The 9,501-nt window shown below is 33.8% G+C and overlaps 1 protein-coding gene across 1 annotated transcript; it reads right to left on the reverse strand.

The window, feature by feature from the left end:
* Positions 1–57: 57 nt before the first annotated feature.
* LOC110791134 (uncharacterized) lies at positions 58–4,046 on the reverse strand. Its single transcript, XM_021995893.2, has 4 exons — positions 3,914–4,046; positions 2,416–2,578; positions 1,319–1,624; positions 58–926 (listed from the first exon to the last, which is right to left on the reverse strand). The coding sequence occupies exons 2-4, from the start codon at positions 2,554–2,556 to the stop codon at positions 252–254; spliced, it is 1,122 nt and encodes a 373-aa protein (XP_021851585.1). The 5' UTR covers positions 2,557–2,578; positions 3,914–4,046; the 3' UTR covers positions 58–251.
* Between the last annotated feature and the right edge of the window lie 5,455 nt (positions 4,047–9,501).

Raw genomic sequence — 9,501 nt, forward strand, 5'->3', positions numbered from 1 at the left:
TAGCAGCAACATTAATGGATTTTATTGTATTTGATCAATAGACAGACAAAAAAAAAATCAATAAAAACGCGATAATATCCCTGAATTTTCACATGCTTAGTCACATTGTTGTTTCAAGAATATGTTGGCATAAACATACAAATTACCTCACAGATTATTACCAACATCACCTATACAGCAAACCCTAATCAGATTACTAACACAATTAGTTCACTATTGCCTTATTTCCAAATCAATATGCTCACCCAGTTTCAGAAACAAACACTAGTTCCAGATGATCCTGCATTATCACCCTTGCTGTGAAGTGTCTCTAACATCATTTTATGGTTTCCACAACAAGAGTTAGTAATACCCTCAACATGATCTGATTCTGAACTATAGCCTGCAAAATCATGGTAAACAGCTTTTTCTGGATGATAAACAGCTTTTTCTGGAGCTACAAATTGCTTTTCAGTAGCTTTTTTCAGCCGAATCCGCTCTGCTCTTGACCCAATTACCTGACCTAATATAGATGCACCAACTGTTAATGCCATGGCAGTTTTGGGCATTAAAACAGCTTTTCTAAGCATGGCTATAAAGGGTACAGCAGCATGAACTGCAATGAACCATGATAATGAGAATTTCTGAGTGTGTTCTCTCCATATACCCAGAGGTATGTTAGATGCCATGCCTAATGCAGCAATGCAAAGCATTTTTGCTGGTAGAGGTTGAGGGCGGAGGTTTTTCACAAAGGCGGTTCGAGCAAGAGCCGCCCTGGCAGCCACTATAGCAGGCGGGCAATGGAGTTTGACACCCGATGGCGGTTGAAGATGTTTGGCAACTAAGGGAAGCACATGATTTACAGCCCGATAAGACTTTGCGATTGGGCAGTTTCCGGTTTGAAGCCACTCGTTGCTGAGAGCCTCATGTCCTGATGGATTTCCTTCCTGAACATGAGAAAACCATATGTAAATTGGGTTTTCTAGGATTATCATGTACGAAGTATACATCAAAATTCAAAAGAAGTGACAAATGATTGTCACATATTTAGTTTTTCATGGTTTTCCTGAAAGGTAAAGGCTCTATTCTGTTCACCTTATTTCCACTTATTTAAGGAAAAATAAGTTCAGATACGTTCAGTTAAGTCAGATAAGATAAGTTCAGGAAAAATAAGGGTTGGCCAAGTACAATTTATCACTAAAATAAGTTCAGATAAGATAAGTTTAGGAAAAATAAGTGAAAACCAGGTGAATAGAGCACACTATAGCACACCAAAAAGTTCTCATGGAACTCATATTACACCACAACTTAATATTTCAAGAATATCATGATAACATACCTTAGCAAAATTATCCTTTTTCCCGGATGACTCTGACTTCTGCTTTTGCTTCTGCTTCTTCCACTTATCAGCAAAGAAATTGAAACCAAATGGCCCCCCGAGTCCAAATGCTGACAAACTAATTGTAGCTGCTTTTGCAGCTAACGGGTTAAACATCGGAGCAGATTGGGGTTCCAAATGATCATCATCAGCTTGAAAACTTGACTTCCTGGAAAGTGGGACAACCCCATCCTTTCCATGGAAAAGGTTAAAAGCCAAATCGAAGTTTGGACCATCTTCAAAGATTGGACCTTTGAATCCAGCAACCTACAGTGTAGTAGATGAGCCGTTATAATTTCCTGGACCAATGAAGTGAATTGACATGGCTATAAAAAATAAGCAGACTAATAACACCAAGCAGTACTTAGGGGATGTTTGGTTGCATGTAAATAGAGGGGGAAGTGTGAGTTCCTAGGAAGTGTATACCTAGCTACTTGTTTGGTTGACATCAAATGGGAGTAACGGGGAAATTAGAACTTCCTTCGGAACTTGAAATTCCTTTGAACATGGGAAGTGGCTTACCTACCCTCCCCTTGGTAAGTCATACTTCCCATGTCAATTCCCATCAATTATGAATTCTCAAGTTCAATCAAACATAATCAAACTATTTCCTAGGAAATTAACAAGGGAATTAACTTCCTATTAGGTGATGTTTGGTTGACATGAAAAACCATAGGAAGTATGAGTTCCTAGGAAGTGGAAGATTAGAGTGTTGTTTGGTTGACAAAAACATGGGAAGTCACACTTCCTAGGAAGCTCTACTTCCTACAAAATGGATGAAGTTGCTTACCTAGGTTCCCCTAGGTAAGTGGAACTTCCCATGGGAATTTACTTCCCATGTTTAACCAAACAATATCACCCACTTCCTAGGAAATACTTATACGTGGGAAAAACTTCTTCCTAGGAAGTTCTACTTCCCACGATCAACCAAATTCCATGGAAAGTTACTACCCAAGTGAACCAAACAAGCACTTAGAATTGTAAGAAGGACCTGTTAAAAGTTCCAGACCAGTAACCCATAGAAAAGAATATAAGATAGACTAGAAGAAGGCACTCACTGGAACTGGAAGACTCGCGGGTGAGAATGACAAGTTTGTGGGTTTGCTTATGTTCCTCAAGAATGGACATTGCTGAATATCTTGTTCATCAAAGGGGCATTCAGATGTGGATGCCTTCATTTTGTTAAGGAAGAAGTCCATCAAAACCTTTTGTGGCTTTAGCCTGCGAGAAGAGAGATAATTGTATGTGATTATTATTGTTCAAGTTTAGGTTTAAGGCGGTTTAACTGTCCTGCTAAAAAACGGTCAGGAATTTCAGTAAATAGATATGGAGTAGCTAAGTTGAATATCATATATTTGCAGCAACAAAAGGAAACAAGTCTGAAGAAGCCACCAAACAACAAAAAGTTTATGAAACAACGGAAAGGCCATGTCATTTGCACTGCATTAGTAATTTAGTACAGTGAACGTATCAAATTATCAGTCAAAATATAGGACATCTAGCAGGACTCTGGATAAGAGTTTGCAGAAACACAAACACAAATCCTTTGAATTATCAGTGGTTTATTGTAAAAATCAGTCCATAAGTTCTAACTACTCCACTTAAATCTCCGTAGAGTCGTAGACCAAGATGGAATCGACACAACTTCATATTCCTACACTAGGAAATTTTATCAAGCGATGAATATTTTCTGCAAGTAAATGATAAATAGCACACTTCATCAAGAGATCAAAATTTCTTCCATTAAGGATGTTAAGTGTCTCAATTATGATGGATGCTTCAACTCCCTTCCTGGTAAGAAAAGTACTCATAAGTGTCTCAATTATGAGTACTTTTCTTACCAGGAAACCAAATAACACTAAAAAATCTATCAGTATAAATACAAGGAATCAGATAACATAATTGCTATCAGCAGTAGAAAGAAGCATTGGAGACAAAGTTTCACCTATAAATAACGCTTTATTCATGCTAAAATTTCTTTAGAAAAGACAGGCAAGCAGAAGATTGTGCAAATGTATTTTCTTATTAGCCATCAACTTAGTAAGATTCTTTGCAAAAACCTTAAAGTATATAGATGTATATAACTAATACGGAGTATATTGGAAAAGCAATTTTAAATTTGAATGTTCGTCTCATAAACGGGACTCTGGGATTATGAAATGTGAGCTTTTTGAGTACTAAAACCCTTCTTTAATCTTCATTTTAAGATTATACTTTTTCATGATCGTTGTGTTCAAGCAATGTTCCAAAACCCAACATAAGCAATGTGCCTAGGGTATTAAAAACATAAAATTCCAAAATTCTCAGAAAATTTGGCAGAACCCCATTTGAAATTACCCCAAAAAATCATAAATTTCGCAGAGAAACTGAGAAATTACAGCTAATTATGATCTCAAATCAATTATGAAAGTAATCAGCAACCAATTCTCATAAACACAATAAATTACATGGAATTATGGAAACGCTAAATAATAATCAATAGAGGGAAAATAAAAGATCGAAATAGAAAACAAAACAAAGAAATTCCAGGCGAAATAAAAGGAGAGAATATCTTACAGAAGAATCGAGGAAGATGAAGAAACAACAGTAGAGAGGGGGACGTGTGGAGAGCACAAAAAACTGAGCCACGCAGAATTTTTTGATCTTCCCTACTTTTTCGGTAAATAATACTCCCTCCTTCCCTTAATACTCGCACCGGTTTGACCGGTATGGAGATTAAGACATTTAAATTGACTTATTAATTTAATGGGTGTTAGTTGATAGTGGAGTATTTTTTTACACAAATTCTTATTTACAATGGGTGTACAATAAATATTGTACATCGGAGTAAAAGTTAACTCAAAATGCTTAAAAGTTAAGCATATATGAGTGAAAGTTATCCATTTTTCAGTTATAAATTTTTTCATTTTAGTAAAACTTATTTCTTCAAAATAACTAATAATGTATAAAATTAATCATTTAACCCTTTAAAATATTTATCTATTAATTTTTTTTTTACTAATATAAAAGGTAATCAAAACTAGGTTAAAGTTACAAAAAAATTGTTAAAGTTATCTTGGTGTACAATAAATTTATTGTACACCTTGTGCGCACAAGACCTTTTGATTTTTTTAATATAGTTAGTGGGAAATGGGTAATATGTGGAGAGTGGTGAGTGGGATTGTGAATTTTTAAATGATTTTTTTGTAGGGAATATGGGTGTAGGTGGGGTTAGTAAGTAAGTGTGAGAAATAATATAATATTGGGATAAATTTCCATTTATAAAAGCGGTGCAAGTATTAAGGGACGACTCGAAAAGGAAAGCGGTGCAAGTATTAAGGGACGGAGGGAGTACTGATTTTGGTGAAGGATAAATTTTGGCTAAAAAAATTGGAAATTTTAAGGTCCAAAGAAATTTTGTGATGCAAAATGGGAAATTAGAAGTGTCACAATCTGAAAAAATAAAGATGGGTCTAGACGTCTAGGGAAAATTAGAACATTCGGTTATAAAAGTCTAACGAAAATTCAATTTCATTTCCTATTCGGTTATAACTCTTATTTTACTACGAATTCTTCCTTTTGTTGATTTGATTCCTATTGTGAGGACTTTAAGGCTGAGAATCGTCGGATTCCTTATCCATCGCTCTTCGCCACCCCGAAAACATCTACCCTGCTAATCCGACACGAATTCGACTCAAAAAATGTATTGGTCAAGATAAGCACTTTATAAGAGTAAAATCATTCCAACACGCTGCCACGAGGAAAAGTTTTTACTTTTGAAAAAGAACTTAATAATGGCGGAAAAAAAAAGGGAAAATGGTTTATTGTATCTCGATATTTATTTTGTTTTAACGTACATTTAGTTTATTGGGGGAATTCCGATAGAAGTTATCTTCTATGCGATATGCCGGTACATGGGCAACATACTACTCATACGAGGTAAACAACTAGTTATATCTAACAAAAAATACCAATAGGGTCGTGGCTTAATGGTTAAAACCGATGACATGTGTACGATAGGTCTCAGGTTCGAATTCTCCAACCCTCATTTATAATTTATATTGCCCTTATAAGTTATAACTCAATTGCAACTAAAAGAATGACAAAACTGTAACACATATACTGACCCATCTCTCATTTTCGATTGACTCATGGACTGGGCTGGTCTCATCATGGGCCAATTACTTTTTGTTAAAGTGCATCCTAACCAGCCCAGTAGCCCAGTAGGCAGTATCCCACCATTGGCCCATTGCTCATTGTGAACCAACTGGGCCATTTTGCATAAGCTATCTTCTTACAACGATCCTAAGAGTGACTACGTTAATCTTACACAAAAATTAAACCATTGAACTTAAAACAAAGGAGAGGATACTAGTGTAGTAGTGTATAAAAGCTTATAATCTTCTCGTTAAAGTTGTACTTTCTTTGTTCTCGAATATTAGTCTCATTTATAATCTTGACACTGTTCACAATTGAAAATAATCTTATAATTTGTTTTCAATACGTACTTCAAAACATATTCATGTGAGATTTTATTTTGTTCGTCTTAATGTGTAGTTTAACAATATCAAATTTTTATTTTTTTAACATACGTATTTGGAGATATTTACGCTTAAATATTGAGTTGAAAAATCAAAAAATGACTAATATTTAAGAATGGAGGGAGTACTTATCTTACGACCAAATTAAACATTTTTTGCGAGATTTAATACATTTCGTGATCGAAAAAAGGTTTCTTCTGATTTAGTTCGAATCACTAAAACTGTTATGTTCTTGTCATAAACACTCAAATGTTTAAAGCTACATAAACTTTGCTTTACGAATTATCACATATATCTAAGAGTACCTATTATAGCCGTCTTCAAGCATGACATCCTCCATGTTCTACAAATTACGCGAGTTTCCATCTTAAAAGCATTATTCTGGATAATCTCGAATGCACTCTATAGAGTATAAGATTTTCGCCTAACACTTTATTATTATTATTATTATATTTATTAATTACATATACACACTTATTTAATGTATTGTGTGATTGCGTCTAATTGAGGTCTTTCTCGATAGACAATCCACTCAACTACACAAAACTAAAAATGTAGGGGGACATTATATTGGTTGTAGCAAACAAAAAACATCAAAGGCGTCGGCAAAAATAATGCTCCAAAATTGACGGGAAAATTAATACAATAAATTGATTAAATTATTTGTCCAAAATCCAATCTTTAGTTTTTGAGTCACAAATGAACATGGATTGTTTTGGCTGTTTTATTGGTATAGTTACTATAGTACGATAAAAGTCATGTGGATTCCCTTTCCTATCCCCACTTGTTTGGTTAATCAATTTGAAAACACCGACACCATTTATTTATTTATTTTATTTTATATAAATACTCCGTAATTAAACATCACTTTCTTTACAACTACGCCTCTACTATGACGGCAACGCCATGCATTTGTCGTTTTCTCTTTCCTCCTACACTCTCTAAAGAAGTAAAGATGGTCGTGGAGGGTCGGGCTGGGCTGGGCTGGTATGAAAAAAGATCGACCCGATGTAGGCACAAAGTTGTGAGCCGTGCATGAGAAACATTTTTTGGAAAATGCACAATAAGGCACGGCAAAACCCGGGCTAGCACGACAAAGTACAAAATTAGGCTTAGGTATGATAAACCGACATAAGAGGTCAGGTCGTGCCTGGGTCACATTTTCGAAAATTTCAGCCCCGTCACGTTAGAGACGGATTTGACGTGGGGACCCTAGCCGGGCCACGACCATCTTTCCCTTTTTATACGTATTTCGTTCTGGGAGTTTATTTTTTATCTTTATGTTGGAATATTTACTTTTACCTTGTATATTTTAACATAAATGTCCTTAATATTCCTTCAAAAAAAAAAAAAAATCTTTCAAAAACCATGTTTGTTGATTATTTTTATCTATCATATTCATTGGAACATTAAATCTCACACATTTCCCATTGGATATTAAATCTCACACTTATTTAATGTTAAATTTCAGATAAATGTAAAAAATTTACGTAGTACTATTAATTAACGTAATTTATATTGTTTAAATAAAACAAAAATGCATGAATCTTTATCCAAATGATTAGTCGTTGAATCGCGTGAATAATAAAAAATGTAAAATTTAAAGGCAATATATTTTTTTTCATCGTGGATGGGAAATGATTGATAAATAGTACTCCACCTGCGATATGGATATCAACTAGCTTAATATAGTAAAGAGTAAAATAATATAGTAGAGAGTAAAATATAAATAGAATCAGAACTTATCGACATCTATGTCCTTAATCTATACATACATGATACATCCGTTATTATTATTATTTTATTATTTTTATTTTGATGGGATACATCCGTTATTATTTTTGGATTGTACGTATACTTGTTCATTAAGGACGAGTACAATGGTGGCCTGAGTAGTGAGTATGTGCCCGGTGTTCAAATTGTTTTATCTCAATTGTCTACTTGATCGAAAATTATAAAGGTCGTAACATGCGACTTTTAAGCCGTGTTGCAATGATGATGTGGCATGCTTACGTGTCATGATTTAAATTGGAAAATAAAATATTTGACTTATATAACCTATTATACATGTTTCAAAAAAAATGTAGGAAAATCTTAAAATTCTAATTTGTTTCATTCTTTGTATCGATTACCTTATTTACATATTTTCATAGTAAAAATATTGCATTGATAGTAAAAATATTCTGATGACGCATAGCATACGTGACGCCTATGTGTACCAATTAAACTCTGACACGTAAGATTGCGACAACTAAATGTTGTTGCAACTTGCTATCATCACCCCTATTTGATTATAAGATTTCCGATGCAATTATCTATACTCTAATCTCTGCTTTCTTCGACTTATTTTTATTGGTTATCAGAACACGTCAGAAAAATCATAACAGGCTAGAAAAATCAAAAAACACTAACAGAAAACATTCAAATCATATCAGGAAGAATTAAATCAGACCAAACAAAAAATAGAAAAACCAGACAGACAAAATGAAGAGAACAAGTCCCTAGGAGTCTAGCTAGTACAATTGTTATCATTGGTGGATCTCTCGATATTTTAGACCATAGACATATAGTCTATGTCTTAATTAATTATAGAAAGTGATTAGTGAATCCATTTGATTTATATGGAACGGACCTATTTGATTAATGGAATTAAGTCACATGTAGCGGGTCCTTTCCACCCTACCAAAACCAAAAGGGTATGGGATTTCCATGTGCTTTGTTATTTTATGGTGAATCGATTAATCTTATGAATTCAAACATACTAGCCTCGAGAAATTGTGAGCTGCCAAAGTTGACTTTTTTTTTTTTATAATAACAAAAACAAATGATTGATATACAAACCCATTTCTCTTGTAAGATGAACATTGTTGTTAGTTGTTACTCATTTAGGAGACGTGTTTAGGGTTTACTTTAAGATAAGTACACTCGGATGTATGATAGATAACTGGCTATTCAAAAGTAAATGAGTCAAAGATAAAAGTATATATTTTCTCCGTTCCGGAAATATCGCACCATTGTTGACTTTTACTTCTCTAACCGTTATTTTGACTGTTAATATCTCAAATCATGTGCAGGTAAAAATTATAAAAAAAATAATATTTAGAAAATATATATATCCATGCGAATCTAACATGACTCCACACGACTAAAATTTTCTTACGTACGAATCACAAAATGGAGAATGATAGAGTAACCCTAAGGGTTGGTAACCCTTTCAATATTGAGTTTTGATTGGTTACAAATGCATTGAAACTTTACATACAACACTTTCTCTCTCTAATTAATTATGTTTATGTATTATTTTATGTTATATGTATCTTAGGGGTTGCCAACCCTTAGGGTCAACAAAACATTTTCCTCACAAAATATGGCCAAAATCGTAGTTTGAATAGTGTAAATAATAAATGGTGCATGAATGATAAAATTAAGAATCAACCGAATCTAACTCGATCTTCCAACTCCTAATTAGTCAAAGCCGCTAGTCTTATGCTCCCTTGTTCCATCTATATATTGTGTGACTTAATAATTTTGTGAAATACTAATGTCAATTTGGACAACAATATTTTATATATGGATAAAGGAAGTACTCTAAAATGTGTAAATAATTAAGGATATTCACTACCA

Source organism: Spinacia oleracea, chromosome 6 (genome assembly GCF_020520425.1).
Source record: "Spinacia oleracea cultivar Varoflay chromosome 6, BTI_SOV_V1, whole genome shotgun sequence".
In the NCBI taxonomy this organism is placed as follows: Eukaryota; Viridiplantae; Streptophyta; class Magnoliopsida; order Caryophyllales; family Amaranthaceae; genus Spinacia; species Spinacia oleracea.

Excerpts from the sequence above, each read along its gene's own strand:
- LOC110791134 (XM_021995893.2), bottom strand. The coding sequence starts at position 2,556 with ATGGACTTCTTCCTTAACAAAATGAAGGCATCCACATCTGAATGCCCC. Across the intron at positions 1,625-2,415 it reads CCGCGAGTCTTCCAGTTCCA|GTTGCTGGATTCAAAGGTCC; the intron begins GTGAGTGCCTTC and ends ACTACACTGTAG. Across the intron at positions 927-1,318 it reads AAAAGGATAATTTTGCTAAG|GAAGGAAATCCATCAGGACA; the intron begins GTATGTTATCAT and ends TCTCATGTTCAG.